This window comes from Cololabis saira, chromosome 11, assembly GCF_033807715.1.
Source record: "Cololabis saira isolate AMF1-May2022 chromosome 11, fColSai1.1, whole genome shotgun sequence".
NCBI lineage: Eukaryota > Metazoa > Chordata > Actinopteri > Beloniformes > Belonidae > Cololabis > Cololabis saira.
The window spans coordinates 25,756,154-25,779,427 of NC_084597.1; the positions used below are offsets into that span (position 1 = coordinate 25,756,154).

The window sequence follows — 23,274 nt, forward strand, 5'->3', positions numbered from 1 at the left end:
GGTACACGCCGCTCAACAATATTTTGAAAGTGACTGCAGTACCAGTTTTGGACATTTCTTACAGACGGCTCCTTCAAAGGAGCTTGAGGCAAGAATAAGAAATGAGACTCATTAGCGCCATGACGACCGTCGGGGTTCCTGCAGCCAACAGCGAAGCCGGCACGGGAGCGCGTGTGTAATCTCATGTCATTTCCAAATCAAGCTCTAAATATGACTTACAATGTTATCTTACCTGGTCAGTAGGAAATGAGCCATGTCAGGATCTGTTTTCAGTCTCAATTCAAGTTGAAGCTGCCTCCATGACTCAAACGCGTATCCAACGTTTACTCGTGCGCCGCCGAGAACGCGCATGCAGAGTCATTTGACGTCACATCCGCAGGACAGCGCGGGAAATTCCGGTCCGGAATTGCAGCACATTTTGCAGCACACAGCCTGTTCAAGGCAACGGAGAGATACGCTAGAGGGCTCATACTTTTTGGTTTGGAACGCTTCATCTGACATTATTACTAGAAAACTTAAAACGTATACGAATTTTTTTCATAAATCCTGCCTCATGCTCCTTTAAAGGCGCTGACAGTTGGAGCAGACCTCACGTCTACAGGAGGTTTGTTCCACCGGTGAGGAGCAGAATAATTGAACGCTGCCTCACCTTGCTTGGTTTTTGTTCTTGGGACACACAACAAACCAGATCCAGATGAACCTCAGGCAGGGATCCTCAATTCCGGTCCTTGTGGGCCGGTGTCCAGCACGTTTTAGATGTTTCTCTGCTTGACACCTGATTCTAATTAATGGTCGACATCAGCATGTCATCAAGGTCTGCACAAATCTGATAATGACACAGTCCTCTGTATCAGGGCGTGATGAAGCAGAGAAACATCTAAAACATGCAGGACACCGGCCCACAAGAACCAGAATTGAAGACCAGGGACCTCAGGGGTCTGGGAGCTTCATAGGGAACTAACAGATGGAGCATGTATTTTGGTCCAAGACCATTCAGGTCTTTGTAGACCAGCAGTAAGATTTTAAACTCTATCCTTTAACTCAATGGAAGCCAGTGTAGTGATTTCATGACCGGTGTAATATGGTCCAGTTTCCTGGTGTAACATGGTCCAGTTTCCTGGTGTTTGTAAGGACTCTGGTGGCAGCATTCTGGATCAGCTGCCTGATTGATTTCTTGTTAAGGCCTGTAAAGATGCCATTGCAATAATCCAACCTATGGAAATTAATGCATGAATAAGTTTTGAATAATAATATTATTATCCATCCGGATTATCCATATACTGAACCGGGCGAGTGCCCAGGGGCACCAGCCAATGAGGGGGCACCAAATCAAATGACTAACTGGGCCATATAGGTCATATTTTGTCATTTTCTCTATATATTTGTTGGAAGAGGAGCAAACAGGTACAGCAGTAACCAATGATATAATATATATAATCACATCAGCTCAATCAGTAGGCCTGTTTGATTGTTTAGTCATATGCTGTTATAGTTTTGCATGTAGTCCTCAGACAGGCCATATATGATGGAAATGATGATAGTTAACATGTGGTGTTACATTAGCATGTGAGTTGCATTCTGATTGGAGCATCAGTGTAGTATGGTGTTTGTAGACTCATGTCTATCTGTGGTGTTACTCTTAGTTGGTTGCTTGTCTTACATTTATTTGTAGTATGAGTGTTGAGCATGTACTTCAGCAATACGTTCATGTAAATCTATGGTATTTATAACCATAGTACAGTTCCCTTTTTTACCGTAAAATGTGGGAGGAGGGGGGCACTTCAAGTGTGGTCACCCTGGGGCACCACACTGAGTTAATCTGGGTCTGACTAAACAAACCACCTAAACGAACCACATCTGAACTTTAACATGAACGTCAAATGAGGAAGCTCCTCATTTGAATATGAAACATGTAACTCAATGGAGTGAAATATTGTAGGCTGCTTATCACTTTATTGTCTTAATATATGTGTTATTACACTCTCAGTGCGGCTATTTCACATATGACTGGCTTAGAACATATGAAGTATATTATCAAACGGTTCAGAAATATAGGAAATTCATAAAAGTATACATACAGGGAATTAATTAAATAGTTTCTACAATTAGTTCTACATAATCAGACAAAATGAGTCCCACTACTAACCAAAATTAAATGCTGTTGAGAATATAATGATTTGTCACGTTAAAAATAAAAAGTTTATATACTTTTCTATTGATACATACAACCCCAATTCCAATGGAGCTGGGACGTTCGTAAAGTATAAATAAAAACAGAATGTTATGATTTACAAATCTCATAAACCCATATTTTATTCCCAATAGAACATAAACAACATATCAGATGTTGAAAGTGAGACATGTTGCTATATGTCATGAAAGATATTAGCTTTTTTTTTTATTTGTTGAAGCAGCACATCTTAAAACAGTTGGAACAGAGGGCAACAAAAACAAAGGAATTGGCACAAATCAAAAACAGCCAGAAGAGCATTTGACAACTAATTGGGTTTATTGGCAACAGATCAGTAACATGACTGGATATAAACAAAGTTTTTAGAGAGGCTGAGTCTCTCAAATGTAAGGTTGGACAGAGGATCACCAATCTACGACAAACTGCGTCCAAAAAATGTGTAACAATTACAAGAAAATGTTCCTCAACTTAAAATTGAGAAGACTTTGAGAAGATCCCACCAGTATATACAGTGTATAATGTCATTCAAAGACTCAGAGAATCAGGAGGAATCTCTGTGCACATGGGACAAGGCTGAAGGTAAAAATTGAATGCTCATGATCAGCCATCAGGGGACAATGCATTAAAAATAAATATAAGTTTATGAGATTTGCAAATCATTGTATTCTGTTTTTATTTACATTTTACACAGACTCCTAACTTCATTGGAATTGGGATTGTAAATTAAATTTACATATATAATGTCACTGGTCTTGAAATCCTGTACTTTCATTAGTGTATTTCATATTTCCAGTCATTAACATTCTATAACTTTGCTGTTGTATATACTGGTATCATAGATTAAATGCTAGTCTAAAGAATTTTACATTTTTAGTTTATTCCTAGAAAATTGTAACATCAATATTTGTGATCAAAAGAACCAAAGTTAATAGACTTTTAGGCAAGTGGAGATTTATTCTTTAAACTGATGTATTGTGAGATTAGATGAAGGTGAGCAGACCTGTGGTTCAAACATTACACAGTGTGAGGTTTTGGTGACAAATTCTCCAGACTTTAATGTAACTACCATAACATTCAGTAATAACAATCTATTTTGTAGTTATTAGTAGGTTCTTCAACAAGACACGTGGCTAAGGCAAGCTGTATTACTATGTAAGAGCTAAGTGACTTAGATGGGCAGTGGCAGACTGAACCTGCGGCTGCAGCTGAAGATGAGTTGGACAACATTTTGAATAAAAAACAGCCAACAGAAGATCAACTTCTGTAAAAAAGTCTTCAATACTACAAGAAAAAAAGTCAAGGTGACAACACTGTGATACGACAGGGTGTGCAGAGGTGTTATTAAAGTTAAAAGACAGCTACTGAATCTCAACTTCAAAGCAAATTCTAGTTGGTTTAAATAGGTTTTGCTTGCTTAATTTAAAATGGGATATTTCAGTGTTTTTATATATCTATGTATGTGTTGTTTATGCAGAGTCCTGTATCTGTGTGGCCTGGTGCTCCACAGGCAACCTGTATACCCCACCTCTCCTCCAATGACAGCTGGGATAGTCTCCAGCCATCAAAAACAGGGTGTAAGATGCTCTATAAAACTGAGAAATGTACAAACCCTTGTGTTGTTCTAAGCTTCAGAAAATAGTAAATAAAAAATCTTTGCTTAGTAATCGTATGCAAACTTTAGACTGATGCTGTACAGAGTGCACAGTGCAACTACACCACTATGCTAAAACCGTTGTCATAAAATAATTAGATAATACATTAGCATTTTAAATAATGAGCTTGACAGAATTGAAGAAAACAAATCATATTACCCTTTACATTATACATTTTGCAACTCCTCAGGTAATTCTTTTGTATCATATTCATTGTCTCTTTGTGTCATTGACACACGCACGCCCATGAAAAGTCACACTTGTGGTCACTTAAATGTCTCCAATCAACCTTGAATGCATTACTTTGGACTGTCGGAAGAAGAAGCAAATTCTTAACAATCCTTTTGTACATGCACTTTAAATTTTCTTAAACATATTGAGTCATTTCATTCAGTGGCGTCAATTCAGTGGAAGCTAAGGTATGGCAAGGTTACGAGTCACAGAACTTAACTAGAGTATCAATCAACACGTCCAGCAAATCATCACAGAAGTCTGCTATGTAGCTTATCTGTGTGGTCAAGAAAATTAGAACTTTTTCAAATGCAGTCTCGCTCACTGCAAAAACTCAAAATCTTATCAGGAATATTCGTCTTATTTCTAATTAAAATGTCTCATTTTTAGTAAAAAAATCTCATTACACTTAAAACAAGTCATCACCAGAAAAATAACTTGTTATTTGACCATTTTCACCTGTTTCAAGTACATTTTCACTTGAAATAAGTAGAAAAATTTGCCAGCGGAACAAGATTTATCTTCTCATTACAAGCAAAAACATCTTGTTCCACTGACAGATTTTTCCAATTATTTTAAGTGAAAATCTACTTGAAACAGGTGAAAATGTTTGTTTTTGAGTCTTGTCTTAAATGTAATGAGATTTTTTTTGGACTAAAAATTATACAATTACAAATATTCTTGTTAAGATTTTGAGTTTTTGCAGTGTACAATAACTAGTCAAATCGATCATGTTGTTCTGATTTGCATTTGTAGTTATTCTATATGTATTAAGTAATAGAATAATCAATACAAATAGACACAGAGTAATCCATAAATGTATTTAAAAAACAAACATTTACATTTTCCCTTGAAGCCCAGGTGTGGCGGCTGCCGTACCTTGCCATACCCAATTGACGCCCCTGATTTCATTTCATTTGACTTTATAAGACCAATATCTCATGCACATATTGATTCCTCTTGCCATGCGTGCAGCAGTGTGTGGACGTTGGCGTCAACGTGCCACTGTGGCTTTAAAGGGGTGGTGGTTCACCGCGAGGTAGCAGATAGGTTTAGTTTAGTCTTTGGGATCGCATCGTACATCCAGGAGACTCTGTGCACTTAGGTCGTGCTGTCTGAATAGCTTTTGTAGATATTTATCCCTGAAAGCCGCGCTGCCCGAAGCCATGGGAGGTACGGCCGCAGTGGCATATCACCGTTAATTTCCCAGACAGTGTGTGATCAGCATATTCATCATGTTTTCTCCCGTGACAGAGGCCGAGACGCGCCAGAAGCTGCTGCGCAATGTAAAGAAGGAGGTTCGTGGCATTTCTTTTGATCCACTCCCTGCTCATTAAAGGTCCATATTTACCGGAGCTGTAGGCTGTATTTGTGTATGCGTGTCTATGCATGCATGCGTGTGTGCCTGGCCGTGGGGCACGGGATTTGACAACGCCACAGGCCTTTAATCATTATTAGAACAAGAGTAGATTTTATAGGTGGCAGCAAAATTGCAGTCTGTTTTTGTGCTGGTATACTGGTCTGATGATGATGATGATGATGATGATGGTGATGGTGATGGTAATGATGACGATAATACTGATGGGGCTTGTTTTAAATCGGATGGGGAAAAAACTAAATGTTCAAGAGGTGGTTGCATAGATTCGTCCATTTTAATACAATCATTATTTTATTGGTCTATTCATCAGAATAAAACCTATTCATGAAGACTCTCTTATCACTGCAAACTTAAGGCGTGACCTTGCCATCTGTTACATTTTGTTGGTGCTCCAACAGGCATTATATATATATATATATATATATATATATATATATATATATATATATCAATAACAGCACACCTCCAAATACTCCATGGCTCCCCAAAGAAAAACAACAGTGTGTTTTAGGTATTACTAAGACCTGGTACTGGGACTTCTTACTGTGTTCATGCTCACCCTCACTTGTGACTCATTGCTTCTCAAAAAAATAAAAAAACAACAAAACATGGCTGTTGTGGCTCAGATCCTCCAACAGGGAGGGGCTTCATTGTAATATATAGATTTAAAAATGTAGCATATTGTTAAATGAAATAGAATTAAGAACTGTATCTCCTTTTTTCTCTACATTCATGTAAGTGGATGTTTACTGCATGTTACATTTTGCATGCTGTTTACTCATTTTAAGAAGAGGAAAATAACAATGGCACGCTCTGGCTGCAGCAATAGCCACACTGATTTGAATGAAACAGGCTGGATCTTTAAGGTTTTTATACAGCACAGGACGTTGTGCTCTTTTTTCTTGACATGTAACTCACAAAATCAAATTAGAGTAGGTAATCAGATGTGTAGTTCATATCGGCCTATCTGAATTGTGTCAGTGTATAGACAAACGTGATCTCAAGTCATTTATACCAAAAGCAACTGGGGCAGCATTGTCTCAGGAGGTACAGAAGCCATTTGCTGATGTGAAAGGTGGTGGTTGGAATCTTGGTCCATACGTTGATGACCCCTTGGGCCGCAGACTGTGGTTAAGCAATATGTGTTTAAACAATAATGTAAGCCTCTAAAATGGCATTAGGTTGTCAATTTTTTTTCATCTATATTTTGAACAAGGATACTAACACATGTGAAAACAAGTTTGTTTGGAAACCCAATATTTATATCAGGTTAATTTAAGTACAACGCTGATTTTTATGTAAAGATTAGTTTACTAGTAATTGGGAGTGATGTTTGCTGTGAGAAATAAAGTATTGTAGTGTTTTTGTCAGTTCGGGACGAGCTTAAATGAGAAACACCAATGATGCTGTGAATGCCTGTGTTTTGAGCATGGTATTATGATGTGGGTGTTTACCTTGCAGAGGGAGATTTGCAGTATATAATGTTGCTGCAGTTTAGTGTATTATTGTACATTTATGCAGTGTTTTGGGTGTTTGACTCAGAGTTCAGTAAGTTTTGTCCTGGACTGCCACAACATCATTCTACATTTTAATAGTCTTTCCATATTTATTAAAATGCAGGACTTAATGGTTGCATCAAGGAATGTAAGAAGAAAATAATAATAATCTGTGCATCAACATGGCATCCTTTTGATTAACATGAGAAGAGTTGAGGTGTCTCTGGTATTATACATTTGACCAATAGACAGATGGTCTTAGAGGACTAGTAATTGCATGTTTTTATGTTTTAAAACAATGGAGTGTGTGCAGTGCTTTTAAAGGGGATGGCATTGCATGTCACCTTCCTTACATCTCTGCTTCTTGACTTAACTGTGTCAGACTGATTAACACCTGTCTCACCATGTGTCTCTCTCCTCCATGTGTCTCTCTCCTCCAGGTGAAACAAATTATGGAGGAAGCAGTAACCAGGAAATTCGTGCATGCAGACAGCAGCCACGTTATATCTTTCTGTGGTAAATGTTCTCCCGCTACCTGTTTTTATTGGCTCGCAAACCCAAGCCACGAATTTTTTAAATTTCAATGTTTGACCTTAACTTAAAAAGAAGTGCAAAGTACAACTTATGGCATATAAACTGGGATAGACTGAACAAAACAAACCCAAATGTGCATCTTATAAGTTTCTCTTTTTTTCCTCAGTGAAATTGTGAAATTTTTCTTTTCTTTTTATATATATATATATATATATATATATATATATATATATATATATATATATATATATATATATATATATATAATATATTCATCCCCGCTTCCCATTATTCCCATTTTTACCACCCCGTGCTCTAGTGCTGGGCGGTATGACCAAAAATTTATATCACGGTATTTTTCAAAATTATATCGGTTTCATGGTATATCACGGTATATTTTTTTTTCATGCACAACATTTTCTAATGATTTGGAAAGGAATTGCTGCAGTAAATTGGCTTAGAATGGCCTATTTTACTGTCAAATCAAATCAAATAAATTTGATTTAGGCATGCTTTTCAAAGAAATTTTTTTTTTTACAAAATTACAAGGTAGAAAATATTTATTGAACATAAAAAACTGAACATTTTTTTAATTTCCCAGCATTGTGTTGTTTTGGTTCCACCTCCTGGTGAATGTTAGGTAAAATTCTTATGTGGTTACTTTTTGGTTGGCCAAAGATTTATGTTTGTGGTGCGCAACCGGTACGGGAGCGGAGCGGAGTCTATTTCCTTATATTACAACGTCGTTATTAATTGTTCGTTTTTTTTCCCCACTTATTCCACCGAACATCGAAAGTGTTTTTTTGCCATTTTCGGCGGAACAATTTCGGTTACCGAACAATCGGTGCATCACTACTGCTAAACAGTCCCCTCACAAACAGTGTCCAGCGGCGCTACGTTCCCAACGTTGTGTGCGCTAATGTACATACTCACTGGTATTACGGTATATGAAAAATTCATATCATAAGAAAAATAAACACCGATATTCGGTATGAACCGGTATACCGCCCAGCACTACCGTGCTCCTACCTAAGACAGTCCTGGGCATTGCCATCCGCCAACCCCGGGAGGCCCTACACTGAGCTCAGGTCTCCTTCTTAACCTGAGGAGTGAGGAGGCCGCTTCTTTTCACCAGACAGTGTGGGGCTTCTCCGGTCGGACGTAGCACGTGGAAGGATCACATTATTCCGGCCAGATCCCCCCACCCCATCTGGCTCCCCGGCTGGCCAGAGGTGGCATGTTTAGCCCACTGCACTACCAGCTGCGCCACCGTGCCCCTATTGTTCTTTTAATATAAATATTTGCTACATTGTAAGACATGACATTATGTATTAAAGTGTATTAAAGTGTATTCTGTAAATCAAACAATACGGATTGATGGTTGACATCACTTTATGTCAAACCCTGCCACCTCCTACAATTTCATCCTCATAAGGTCAAAAGGTCATGAATTGTTTGTCTAGAGACTATAAATCCCACTGATTAACTTTCCATAGTCAACATTTATTCATATGCAAGAAGGTGGGTGGATTGGGTATATATTGAAGCAGACGAGTGCTATTCAAAGGTGTTAATACTAACTAGGAGTGCGACATATGTGATTCACCCCTCTCATATCCTAGCAACAACAGACAGTGTTATTTCAGTCTATTTCTCCTTGTGCCACTTTTGCATGCCTTTCACTTCTTTTTATATGTGAAGCCGTGTTAACGTTGACTGAAATGAATAAGAAAATGAATCCAAACCAAATATTAACTAAGGTTGCTTATGTTTGTGTGTGTGTAGCTGTTGTAGAGGCCTGTGTGCTGCATGGGCTTAAGCGCCGTATTGCAGGCCTGCTGTGCACTAATAAGGTCGCTGCGCTCTTTATGAAAGTGGCAAAGAGCTTTTCGCCCGCTGATGAACTCTGCCGCAAGGTCCAGGAAGTGGAGCAGCTTATAGAAAACAGGTGAACTGTTAACTTCTCCCTGTGAGAGGCCACAGACATAAAATCATTCTCTGAAACTTCTAGTCTTGTATATGATTTTGCTTAAATTGAATCTTACACAGTTCCAACTAAGAGCTTAATGGAAGGTTGTAATGGAAATGTATACCATGGTAATGTGCTACTGGGTTTTCAATGATTTATTTTAATTTTTGTTTTTCTGGGGCAAAATGCGTCTAACAATTTGGTGCATCAACCTTTGAGCTGAACTAATTATAACAGCAGGCTTCATGGACATTGAAGGAAGCCTCCTAAGAAAAGTCTTGTTGTGGCTTGAATCAAAGATGGAGATAACTGGATGAGTCAAGATGAGGGATCCCTCTCCAAATGCAATGTACAATCTGTAAAGCAAGGTGATAGTATATCATGATCTGGGGCTGTTTTGGCCGTCAGCGTACGCACTGGATGGAATTATACAGAGCTCCACCAGAGATGTTCAGCATAACCTCAAACCACCACCTAGACAGTTGAACCTTGGATACTTGGATTTTTTTTTCTTATAACTTGACCCTCAACACATATACACACATATAATTGGTAGGTTTAATACAAAGCTTTTAGAATAACTGTCCAAAAGTGTTGACATGAACTTTTTCACATATTTGAGCTTGTGATTATGCTTGAAAGTCAAATAATTAAAAAAATAAATCAGTAAAGGAATGTTTGCTTGAGGTGCTTGAATACATAAGCCAAACGCTGGTCCTGATGTAATTATATTTTAACCTTTTGCTTATAATTGTGTCCCTGTGTTGATTGCAGAAGATCAAAAACATACATAGAACCTTGTGCTGTATATTTTTGCAGTAGATAGTTATGCTGTGCAGTGTTTCTGTCCCTGCAAAAGCATAGTTCAAATAAATCAATGAAAACCAGGAAACATTCATGTCCCATAATGAGTGAACGTGGTATAATTTCATTTGCTCGCTGTATAACATCTCAATCATCAGGTTTCTTTTTCTTTTTTTAGCAAACAGAACAATTCCTCACTGAGTAATGACCGCACTCGGCAGTCCAAGCTGCCCAACCTCCCTCCTCAAGCACTGAAAAACCTTTGGACTCGAACAGCCCTGATGGAGAAGCTCTTGGACAAAATTGTCCTGTACTTGGTGGAAAACAGCAGGTATGATTCCATACTAATAAATGCATTTCTAGGTCTACATCTACAGAATTTTGCCTCTACTGTTTGATATCTCATTTCTGTCCAAAGCAGCTTTGTGAGAACGGGTTCCTCTACTGATCAGAGAAACAACCGATTAGCGTTTCAGTTAGCATACATTTTTTTAATAATCCAGTTAACATACAATTTTTAATTATGGATCTCCTTATATCTGAAAACCTGGGTGCTTATGTTTTTATATTCAATGCGTGTATATTTCTGCATCACTGCTTTTTGCCACAGTGCATTTTATGATAAAGAAGCCATGCTGATGGATCCTGTGGATGGTCCAATCCTTGCATCTCTATTGGGTACTTCGCTCTTCCTCTACCAACTATTATTCTATATATTTAGCGATTCAGAATTCACCTTTGAACCTGCTAACCTTGTTTTACAGTTGGCCCCTGTGCTTTGGAGTACACCAAAGTTAAGACTGCAGACCATTTCTGGACAGACCCGTCTGCTGACGAGCTTGTACAGCGCCACCGAATCCACAGCGGCCACTGTCGGCAGGATTCTCCTTCTAGAAGGCCTGCCCTGGTAGGATAGTAAAAAAAAAAACATGCCATCCAGCATTTGTGTTCTCTTTTCGTATATATTATGCTCGTTATGTCCTTGTAACTTGTCAGATACAGAAGAGACAGTCCAGTGGCAGCATGGATGACCGGCCTCTCATGTGGGTGAGAGATTATGTTGAATCCCTCCACCAAAACTCCAGAGCCACACTCCTGTTCGGGAAGAACAATGTCCTGGTGCAGCCGGTATGTGTGTGTGTGTGTGTCTGTGTGTGTGTGTGTGTGTGTATTGTTTTGTTTTTAGCAAGTATACTCTCAGAGAAACTGAATGCGCCTTCTAATTGATTTATGTGTAATTGATCTTGATAGCAGCGCTAACATGTTTCATTTGTGCCTGCAGAGGGATGACATGGAGGCCATTCCGGGCTATCTCTCTCTTCATCAAACTGCAGATCTCATGACACTGAAGTGGACACCAAACCAGCTGATGAATGGCAATGTTGGAGAGCTGGATTCTGAAAAGAGGTTAGAACGCAGTCAAGTAAAAAATAAAGTCTCCTTCTTATCCATCTAACTCATGTTTATCCATCTTTTTCTAAGTGTATATTGGGATTATGCCATAACGATTCGTTTGGAGGAGATTGTGTATCTTCACTGTCATCAGCAAGGTATCGTATCTCCCTTACAAGTTTTCCCTGTAAGAAGGAGCTTAGCGGTCACTAAGGCTATCCCTTTTCTTGTGTTCTCTATAGTAAACAGTGGTGGGACAGTAGTTTTGGTGAGCCAGGATGGCATCCAGAGACCTCCCCTACATTTTCCCAAAGGTGGTCACCTGCTCCAGTTTCTCACCTGCTTGGAGACGGGTCTGCTACCTCACGGACAGCTGGACCCACCGCTCTGGAATCAGAGAGGAAAGGTCTGCTCAATAAATATTTTTTCTAATAACAGTGACTCAATTTCATGTGCTTTTTAGAGTTAGCGTACAAATGTACAATACTTTCTTTCACAGGGAAAAGTTTTCCCCAAATTACGAAGAAGAAGTCCACACGGCTCATGTGATTCTGTATCGGATAAGGAAGACGATGAAGCAACCGATTATGTGTTTCGAATCCTTTTTCCTGGCAATCAGATGGAGTTCAGTACCAGTAAGTGTATTTAATCAGCCTATTCTGTCTTTTTGTGATTATCCAATAAAGAATCATTAGAGATTACATCAATGAGTGCTTTGCTGTCTTAACACCTAATTTACGATTGTTTTGGTTCAGATGAATCATTTTTCGTCTGGGTATATAATCTAGTCACTTAGATCTTGGTTAAATAATTCTTCTAATGTTAAAATGCCACATTTGTAATATTTTCCTATCTTTTTAGTGCCTCAGCTCATTTCACAGTACACTCCTGCTGACAAAAAGGAGTCTTTGCATGGACATAAAATCATTTTTCTACCATATCTCCATCTTCATCTTCATCCTCTCGTGTGGTTTGTTTTCCCCTTTTTTTTCTCTCTATTTTTTTGTTATTTTAATTTACAAACATTCAGTTTAATGTCCCAATCTGTTGGAATATCATCTCCTTTTGCTTGATTGTGCTGCCAAAAGCCGCAGTAATGACAAGAGTTCCTGTGCTGTGCAGTGGCTCTGGAGATGATGGATCAGGGAGTTAATCTGTGGCAGCCAACCCCAAGAAAGTCCTCGTGCTCCTCTTGCTCACAGAACGGCTCTTCTGACAGCTCTCTACCTAATGGCTGCAATCAGGAAAGGCAAGTATTTCCAAGGGACTGGCCTAAATTGACTTTCTGATTATTCCACTTGACCTAAGGTTTGCTGTATGTCAACCTTACCAGGGCTCCGTTAAAGCTCCTTTGCGACACAATGAAATACCAGATCATTTCTCGTGCATTCTACGGATGTGAGTACAGACGACTGTTCGAATGCTTTTTGGAAATTGGGGAATCATTTAAGTTGCTTTGTATCAAAAGTTTATGTTCATCATTACAGTATGCTCTTGTTGAGCATCAGAGGACTTATTTTTCCTCTGCAGGGCTTGCATACTGTCGCCATCTGTCTACGGTCCGGACACATCTTTCGGCGTTGGTCAGCACTACTATGGTTGACCCTGATGTACCCTGTGACACTCGGGGAGGCCTGTCTGTGGAGGTTTGGGGCAAATATCTCAAGGACAGCTCTGTAAGACTGACACATTTTGTGTGTGTGTTTGTTTTTTTTTTGCCATTTGGTTTTTAAGTAAAAATGACTTATTTTTCAGGCCTACCAAGAAAAGGAGATACACAGGCTCGTGTATTTTGGTGGTGTTACCCCATCACTACGCAAAGAAGTCTGGCCCTTCCTATTGGGACATTACCAGTTTACCATGACGGAGAAATGCAGACTGGAGGTATATAATCTGTAGCATAGATTGCTTAAATACATATGCATATCTTCGGGTTGCGTTTTAATCTTTGTTCACATTTGGTTCTGGTTCAGATTGACGAACAGATGCGGATCATATATGAACAGACTATGAAGGAGTGGCAGGGTTGTGAGCTCATTGTCCGTCAGAGGGAGCGGGAGAAGCATGCCGAAGCCATCGCTCGATGTTCTTCCGGAGCGAGTGTGGAAAGAGGGCCCGTACAGCGGGACTCCACCATCAGCACAGATGCAAGTGCCATAGACATTTTTGTCACAGTAGACCAAGCATAAAACAGAAATACTTCCAATGTCCTGCTTCCAGGGAATAACTCAGCTAATAGTTGTGTTTTTTGTCTCCTGTCTGATACTTTGTCCCCCTCCAGTCGTCTCTGTGCAGCTCAGACCATCAGAATGCACACTCACAGAGCGAATCCAGCAGCAGTGAACAGGTACTTATCTTCTATTCAGTACTCAATGAAATATTTTGATCACTGTTCATTTTGAGATTGATATAAATTTATTTTCCCATGTAAAATAAAATATACCTTTTTTTTTATCATATACTGAAGTCCTGACATAACTTAGCTGCCTTCAGAGACAATAATAACAATTAAATAATTTAGAAAAATAAAAAGGGATCACCACAGTCGTTTGTGTTCATCGTTTGTTACTCAAACAATGAACAACTTTGGAAAACCTTTGAAGAGAGTTTGGATTACATCCACAGAATATAAAACTTCATACCAGTCAGCCACAGTACTGAAACCAACTTGTTCCAATGTGACATCCTGCTGGGGAAACCTGCTAAGTGGACCACAGGTCTGGCTTGTCAACAGGACACCCCACGGCAGCAGCCTCTTTCAACCAGACAAAGAGTCTGAGACATTCAGTCAGTCTTTGAACTCGCCAGATTCCAATCTGATGGGATTTGATGGCATTTAGGAAAAATAATCCCACTCCATAAAGACCCCACATCACAATACACAAGGACCAAAGAATGTATTGCTAACGTCTCAGTACTAGATGCTCCAAAAATGCCAGAAAAGCTGTTCTTGGTAGCAAGACAGAGAAAAACGTATTATTATGTGTGGTCATGGCGTTATGTCTGGTCGTATGCCTTATATGTGTATTATACTTAATTACCTAATTATTACCATGTATTAGGGCTGGGTGATATGGACCAAAAGTCATATCTCGATATTTTCTAGCTGAATGGCGATACTCGATATATATCTCGATATTTTTTCTGTGCCATAATTGGGGTTTCCCCCAAAGCATTATAGCATAGCATCTCTGTTAGCTTCATTTTTTTCTGAGGCAAACCCTTAAAAAAACAGTCAGTTTTAATACAAAGCCTCGTGCCAAATGTCACACAGGTACATTTATTAACAGAGGTCTGCACAATATCAAAATGTATAAAACAAATGAAATAAAAATAAACTGCCTGCATATATAGAATAAAAATGCTTCTTGAATAAAATAAAACAAATATCCCTTTCCTGCACAACAATTAAATTAAAATACACTGTACAATAACAGGCAGACTTTTCAACTGAGGTTGATAGTTGTGCAAATAACAAAACATTTGTGCAAATCTCAAATAAAACATTCAAGTCAATTTGTCACAAAATAAGCTATATCAAAATCATTAAAAAAAATTTTTTTTTTAAATCGATATAAACGATATTTTCTCGTACCATATCGCGTTTGAAAATATATCGATATATATTAAAATCTCGATATATCGCCCAGCCCTACCATGTATTATTACCTAACTCAAATAATAGACAGGTTAAATGGATTTTCCTTTTCAACTCTTAATGTGATCTTATTTACTGTGATATAAGTTAATAAGTTAAGATAATAAGTTGCAAATGTGTGCAAGGTGTCCCATGCAAAAGTGAAGCATGCATCCCTTAACATCAGTATATTTAACCTCTCCTAGATCTAAATATGTAGTGTTTTCACTTCTTTCATTTGGCTAATAGGTATTTGTATTGGCGGAGACTGAATCCAGGGCTGGGGAAGAAGAACCACAGCACAGTAGCCTTGTGAAGGCCACAGATGGTCCACAACTTCCCTTCTGTAATCTTTCCGCCCCAAGTGTGTCAAATCAGCCTCCAGGCGCAGATGGCAACCTGCTAACTGAGTCAACCATCAAACCAAACACCTCGCTGACAGCAGATTCACCAGAAGTCCTCAGTGGGGAAACTTCAGCTGAAGAAAAGAGTCAGCATCCAACGTGTGAATCCGGAGGACAGGATTTAAAACAACCTACTGTCGAGATCGAGGCTGTAACGCAGAAGATGTATACAGGATTAGGAAATGAGGAAGTTTTGGAGACGACAGCTGTTAAGTCTAAAGAAACATTTGAAGCTGAGGCTAAAGACACACCAACTCATGGAGTTTTAAAAGCTGTAGATACAAATATGAATTTGAAATCGGCTCCAGAGAATACTAATGTTCTGAAGCTTGAAAAAGAGGTTCATAATGAATATTTCCAAGCACCTCCACTTGGGCAGACCTTGACCCTTCAGGCACACAAGAGCAAAGATCAGGAAAGGAAGACACTATATCAGCTTGTCACCCAAGGAGATATGAATTCACATAGTGAAAAAAAGCCAGAAGTTACTAAAAAATCTGAAATAACAGAAGCGACAGTTGAAATCAAAAAGACTGCAGAGATCCCATTTGAGAAACCTGGTTCAAATTCTCCAGTCAGACAAGTGCTGAATGCTCTTCAGTCAGCATCAAGGGGCAGCCTTTCGTTATCGTCTCACTCTCGGCAGTCCCCAGACACAGCCGACTCAGATGACTCTCCTTCTGCCTTGGAAATGGAGGACATTCTTACAGGGATGACATGCGTGACATCAGAGGGCGCCCAGCCCAGGCCTTTGATGGGACTGGCCACGCCTCCTGTCTCTTTGGCACAAAAAGAGAAGCTGGCAGCTGACTATCTAGATCACCATCTGGACACAGCTTGTAACACCAGTCCTGAGGGGACTGACCTGGGGCTCTCTGAAGAGGAACCTGAGATGGATAATGTACTCACTGAGCCAGAGTCTGCAGAAGCGACAGGAATGACCAAATACGAAGAATCCTCCGAGGAGCAAACCTACTCTGTAAGCTTTCACATGGCAAACAGATAAAAAGGCAGTGTTTCAGTTCATCATAAATATAAACAACTAAACCTCTCTCTATGCCTTTAGCAAGAAACGCTGGACATGTATTTGATCAACTTGCATCGGATTGACAAAGACGTCAGACGCTGTGACAGAACCTACTGGTACTTCACTCCTGAGAATCTGGAGAAGCTGCGTAACATCATGTGCAGGTAAAGGTTCCACTTATAAAAGCTTTTGTTTCAGTCCCGAAGAAGGTGAACCAAAATATCTGAAAATAGGTGGTTGTCTTTGCAGTTATGTGTGGCAGCATTTGGATACAGGTTACATGCAGGGCATGTGTGATCTGCTGGCTCCCCTGCTGGTTATTCTTGATGATGGTCAGTAACACTTGAGGCATGAATTTGATACATATCAGCTTTGCATCGTGTCCATAAATGGCTGAACAAACACTTTGTTAAACTTAGCCATGTTTGTGTTGGGGTTGGGGATCTTTGCAGAGGTAATGGCGTTCAGTTGCTTCACTGAACTGATGAAGAGGATGAACCAGAATTTTCCTCATGGGGGTGCTATGGACTCCCATTTCGCCAATATGCGATCACTTATACAGGTATATTCACATCTGTTTTCAGGTACAATGATAAAATGGAGTGATACGGATGCCAGTTCTGATATACACTGGAAAAATGTACATGATCAAACTAGAATGGCAGAGATAAAAAAGACACTATATCACAGATCAAATATAATATGCAAATATAATAAAATTTTTCACTTCCTCCCAAACACCTGTTTATTTCAGGGTTGCTCCCTATTTACTTGTAACATTGAAAAATGAACTACTTCCAGTTTGTGTCTAATTCCTTTGATATGATTCTGTACAATCACAGGCAGTATGATAAAATGTTGCAGACATACAAATACACACAAGCTAGAAATATAATGATGGCATTTTACTTTTATACAAACAGATCCTGGACTCAGAGCTGTTTGAACTCATGCAGCAGAATGGAGACTACACCCACTTCTATTTCTGTTACCGCTGGTTTCTTCTCGACTTCAAAAGAGGTGGGATGGAAAATGCTGGGATTACAATGTTTGTTTTATTTACTTAGGAAGTAAACCTATGACCTTAGGTCAAAGAACGTACTGAAAGGTATTTGTTTTATTGGTCTTTTCAACACAGAAATGGTGTATGATGATGTGTTCTCTGCGTGGGAAACCATCTGGGCAGCCAAGCACACCTCATCTGAACACTTCGTGCTCTTCATCGCTCTGGCACTTGTGGAGATGTATAGAGACATCATTTTGGAAAATAACATGGACTTCACGGACATCATCAAGTTCTTCAATGGTAAGGTGACAAAAGATGAGTAAAGATGATACAGTGTGTTGGAAACGGTGCTCAAATACAATTGATAAGAGTGATTTCACAATTGCATATAATTATAATAATAATTGCCAAAAAAAGAGTAGTTTATTTAAATTATTATTTAATGCTTTTATGGGGTTTCCTTTTAATTTCAGTCTGTTACATAGCTGAATAAGAAAATTAAAGTTCTCCAAAGTTACAAGACCTAAAGTATTATTTTTTCTTTCTACCGGTAGTTTATCATTGAATACATTCTCATAATGTTCACTTACTGATCTGTTTTGCATGCTTAAAAAAAAACATTACATTAAACGACACTGGAAATAATGGAATTACTTTGTTAATCCAACTAAATTCAGCTTTTAAAATCTGTGTAAACACACAGGTTTATCCAAATGTGTTCTTAATGGTTTTCCCAGAGTTTAATTAACACAACCGGATGTTGCAGTTGTGAGCTGAGATGCATTCCTGCATAGGACTCTAAATCTGACTCAAACAGGCCTTGGCATTTTGACCACATACAAATGTTAAACAGAAGATGTCTGGAGATCCAGCTCTTGCCAGGATTGGACCCAAATGCAAGACACTGGGAGGCAGTAGCAAAAAAAAAAAAAAAATGTATTTGATCAAAACGTGAACAGAAAGTGCAGCAAAGGCAGGAAATTAAAAAAAACTAACAAACAACAGAGCAATAATACACACACAGCAAAAAAGGCAGCAACAGAGGGAGCAAGACAGACTAGACTGACTAGACTTACTGTTAATTAAAGTATTGGTTTTGTAGCAATGTTGTTTTGGATCAGTTCAACATTCACTGACTCACAGTTGTATTTAACTAAAAGCTACAATACAAGCTTGTGAAATCAACCAAGCCATATTCTAACAGTAAATAAAAAAAAAGTGAATGATAGGATCAACTGGTAAAATGAAATCATGTTTTAAGTAAATTGTCTAAAGCATGTTTACTTTAGCTGTGGGAATATGGCCCTACGAGGAAATATGTTGCTATGCTCCAAAAAGAGTCATTGACAGACTTGTCAGAGGGTCATCTTCTCATTTGAATCATAAGGAACAACAAACTTCACTAAACAGCTTGCTGCTATCCAAATAGTTTGTCACTTGTTTTAGTGTGTGACGCAACAGGCCAAGTGTGAAAAAGCTCCAGTGTTTTTTACCCTCATGCTTGTTTACTGAGACAAGAACAATAGTCCAGTTAAATGTTCTACTCACCCTGTAATACGATGTAAATGTGCTTTAAAACCTACTCAAAGAGGAAGGATATATTCCCACTAGTTTGTTGTTACATTTTAAAATGCAAAACTTTTGTTACAGTAATGGCTGTGCAGTTAATCTAATCATAATTTCAATGTTACCTCCAAATAATCACAACAATAACAAAGTATAAACAAACAGTTTACCATGTATTTTGTCTTGGAGTTAGGATGTCTAAAGTCAAACATAGACATTATAACAATGTTTATTGAAGTAATATTAAGGTAATGCAGATGTTTCTAGCCAAAAATGTTTAAGGGATTATTTTAACAGGTCGAGCAGCATTTTTTTTTCTGTTGGCCTGAATCACTTTAATGTATGCTGAAATTGTATTTATCATGTACGTTTACTGTGAAATTTTCAGCATTATTTCCAAGCAATAACTTCAATAAGTGCAACCTGCTTCAAAAGTTATTGGATAATGGTTTTAAAAAGATTATGTTTTCAGTGTTGAGTTATATTTACACCTACTGTCCATAACACTCAACCCTCATACCCTTGAAAATTGACATTTTTTAATCAACTTGAGACCCTGTTTTTAGTTTGTTCATTTTATCAATCTGTATTATAATTTCCTATTGGGGATGAATAGAATATAATAGAATAGAATAGAAACATATTTGTTTCATGACTGGCTGTTCTGGGTCAGCCTGACTGATTTCCAGACAAGTCTTAACAATAGTGTAAATAACGACATGGAGACAACACAGCATGTGCAGATGTTGGCGTTTGTGTGGGTGTAGTGTGGACAGGGATCTTTACTGACACAGAGTTGAAATGCTAATGAGAATGTGAACTGTTTTGTTTTAAAAATGCCATTTTGAAAAAAAACCTTCACCGGTATGAGTTTTGCTTCAGTAGATGTCCTGAACGCCACCATTTGGATCAACAATTGGACCAATCAGAACAATTTAGGCTTTTTAGTTAAGAGGGCCTTAAAGGGACAGGAGTACATTTCAGTCTGAAAGTAACAAAAGTTACTGAAACAATCTGAATTGTAAGAAAATGTTTTTTTCTTCCTTTTTTTGTATAAAAGTACTCTTCTAGTAAACCTCCAGAATAAAATTATATTACTAATTATACTATGTAAACTAGTATCATGCGGGCTCTTTAAGATACTGTACAATCAAAATAATAGCAACAATTTTCAAGTGAGAGGACTGTTACAAATATTGGAGAAAAAAGGCTGGTAAATATTTTCAGCATTGATATAGTCTAGAGGGATTTCAGAAAAAAGGCCTTTTAAAAGAAGTAAGGAGCATTTATGGGTACAAGTCGGGAACCGGCCTACCTTACATATTTCAAGGGTGCTGAGTCCAAAAAAACCGGTAGCCGAGTGAAATTTTGAGTTTTTGACCTTCTAATTTGCATATTAAAATGGCCGCCAAATTCCTCCCATTTTTTTTGTAAGTAGGCAATCAAGATGAGGAAATTATGTTTCTAGATCGATAATAAGCAGGTTGTGTCTTTCAATCCAAACTCATTTCTCACTTCTCTCCCCAGAAATGGCAGAGCGACATGATGTCCCACAGGTCTTGATGATGGCCCGAGACTTGGCCCACAAAGTGCAGACTCTCATAGAAAACAAGTGATGCATAATGCTACATTCCATGATCCCATGACTCTGTGCTAAATTGTTTCAGAGAAAATGACAAAAACCACATGATAGTCACATATTCCAGGAAGAGTGGTTGGTGTTAATGAAAGCAGTGTTTAGCAAGTGGTGGACTCATAACCAGTCATTTAAGCTGCTTATTATTTAAAAAAAATGTTATTGGAAAAAAAAATCTCTACATTTGTTTCTTTTCAGGAAACGCAAGTATTATGAGTTAATTTATTTTTGAAATCTTTTCTTTCACCCAGTGAATGTACCCTTGTTGAAACCGCATCAGGATGTTATTTATTTTGCCTTAAATCGAGTCGTTGTTTCAGGGATGCAACGACCAAATTCTCCACTCTCTTTCTATTCTACCTGATTGATTTACTTAATTTACACATCTTGTGAGACACTTAAATATATTTTCAGTATTGTTATTATTTAGCTGGAATGTAGCTTCCACAGTTCAACATCTTGTGATATTTTGATATTCCTTTACTTTTTTGTTATAGTACGTGACATCCCTAGATGATTTGATTGTCTAAACATTAAAACAACAAATAATCATTTCAGGGTTTTGTCAGTGATACAGTTGATTGTGTCTAAATTGCATATGCTCACAAGGTTGAATCTCAATAGCCATTTTGAGGGCCAATTTCTGGCCTTTCTGGCATTTGATGGCTGTCTTTGTGTGTGCACCTTTGCAGCGTACGACTTTGCAGGATACACAGACCTAAACTCTGTGCAGACCAGCAGGGGTTCACATAATTTTCAACCTGCTGAAGGCTTGTTCAGATGGTTGCTGCATATGTTCATTACATTCCTCTTCCTGTAAACTCACATACTGTTGCTCAGGCTGAACGCTGAGCTGTCGATTCTCATAAAATCAAAACAAGCGGAGTACAGGCCTGACAACAGGTTCTTCTTCCAAGCAGCGTTGTGTGAGCCGTTGTGACAGTCGTCGTTTGTAGTGACAGCAATGTGCTTCCTTCATACTCTGCACTTCCCTCTTTCACTTTCTCTACAAAATCAGCCTAAGACATTTGCTCGGTCTTGTTCTTCTAGTCACTGTTGCCTTGTCTGTAACAAACTAATTTGTTTTTGATTTGGCAACGAAACTGTCAATTTTTCCTGTTTCTCCTCATTTTCACATCAACGTCCTTGTGTTCCACCTGCTAAAACCAGCTTTACTTTTAGCTTTAGCTTCTTGAATGATTTGAAGGGTAGATTTCTTTGACTTTTGACAACCCCCCCCCCCCATTTTTTTTTTACATTTTGTGTGCTGAAGAACAAGTTGCCCACACAGCACCATCCACATCCATGCAATTATTTAATTCATGTAATCATTGAAAGGAACAGAAAACTATGTTTGGTTTCTCTTTCAATCACCAGATAAATTTCTTCACACTTTTTCACTCGAGTGAACACATTAAATGTTTACTCAGGAGCTTCCTTTCACTGGCCTGTACTGTGATGCTGCTCAGATTGTCATGATTTCATCCTCTAAAAGGAAGAACCACAGTAAGAAAAAAACCTCATACAGACAATTGATAAGTGGTGTCCTGAAAGAAGTATACAGCCATATTATTAAAAAATAATGTTTTTTAAGAGCAAGTTGGAAGACATATAGAGGATTTTCTGATGATAATCTGAATCAGCACTGTTGAAAGGAATTTTATTTGTTTTTCTTTAAGTAATGAAAATGACTTAGAAATGGCATGTAATACTCTGCAGACATTGAAGTCAGATTATGAAGATTTCTTATAGGGTTCAGCAATTGAAATTATTCTTTTATTTTGGGGAAGGAGTTCAGAGTGGATATTTTATTATCTCTGATAACCAAAAAGCAGGTTGATATTCCAGAATAGGTCAGATGTGTTCAGTCAGATTTTAGATTTTAACTGTGCCCCTTAAAATATCTGAAATACACCCATGCTCGTTTCACTGTGGCTAACATTCAAGTGTTTTGCTATCACCGCTAATGTGTGTCCATACAACCTAAGACATGCCTGAGTATTGGTGTTTGTGTATTGCTGTTTGTTGTCAGAAGATATATCTGTCTACAATGTGATGAAATGAAGCAGAATTATTGTACAAAGATACATATAAGGTACATATTTAATAAATGCAATACTATGTCTGTATATGGGATTATGATTATGATGAAAAAATGAAATTATACTGATGGAAATATATTTTTTTCTGTCTTCTAAAATGGTCACTGAGTATAATTAATTTATTGTGTATTAAAAATCGTATATTTTGCATACCGTGATGTTTTTTTTTTTAATGAACATATGAATGCTTTTGCACTAATGCAGTTACGTCCATTAAGGCAAGTACGTTTTTTTTGCCTCTTTTAATTC

The 23,274-nt window shown here is 38.2% G+C and overlaps 1 protein-coding gene across 3 annotated transcripts; it reads left to right on the forward strand.

The window, feature by feature from the left end:
• The first annotated feature begins 5,117 nt into the window (after positions 1–5,117).
• sgsm1b (small G protein signaling modulator 1b) lies at positions 5,118–23,175 on the forward strand. Of its 3 annotated transcripts, none has more exons than XM_061734177.1 (24): positions 5,118–5,247; positions 5,329–5,372; positions 7,389–7,464; positions 9,268–9,430; positions 10,434–10,586; positions 10,866–10,933; positions 11,020–11,162; positions 11,252–11,383; positions 11,538–11,662; positions 11,738–11,805; positions 11,890–12,053; positions 12,147–12,282; positions 12,770–12,896; positions 12,981–13,323; positions 13,403–13,531; positions 13,621–13,794; positions 13,929–13,994; positions 15,534–16,667; positions 16,755–16,879; positions 16,965–17,047; positions 17,168–17,277; positions 17,639–17,735; positions 17,854–18,021; positions 20,815–23,175. In XM_061734177.1, the coding sequence occupies exons 1-24, from the start codon at positions 5,241–5,243 to the stop codon at positions 20,901–20,903; spliced, it is 3,924 nt and encodes a 1,307-aa protein (XP_061590161.1). In that variant the 5' UTR covers positions 5,118–5,240; the 3' UTR covers positions 20,904–23,175. The 3 variants fall into 3 exon arrangements, with proteins under 3 accessions (XP_061590161.1, XP_061590162.1, XP_061590160.1); XM_061734178.1 differs by having other exon boundaries at positions 5,247–5,372; positions 12,981–13,045; positions 13,178–13,323; XM_061734176.1 differs by having other exon boundaries at positions 5,247–5,372.
• The last annotated feature ends 99 nt before the right edge of the window (positions 23,176–23,274 follow it).

Bases quoted from the DNA above. Each gene is read 5' to 3' on its own strand.
- sgsm1b (XM_061734176.1), top strand. From the start codon at position 5,310: ATGTTTTCTCCCGTGACAGAGGCCGAGACGCGCCAGAAGCTGCTGCGC. The intron at 11,806-11,889 runs GTATCGTATCTC...TGTTCTCTATAG, and splicing joins TCTTCACTGTCATCAGCAAG to TAAACAGTGGTGGGACAGTA. The intron at 18,022-20,814 runs GTAAGGTGACAA...TTCTCTCCCCAG, and splicing joins CATCATCAAGTTCTTCAATG to AAATGGCAGAGCGACATGAT.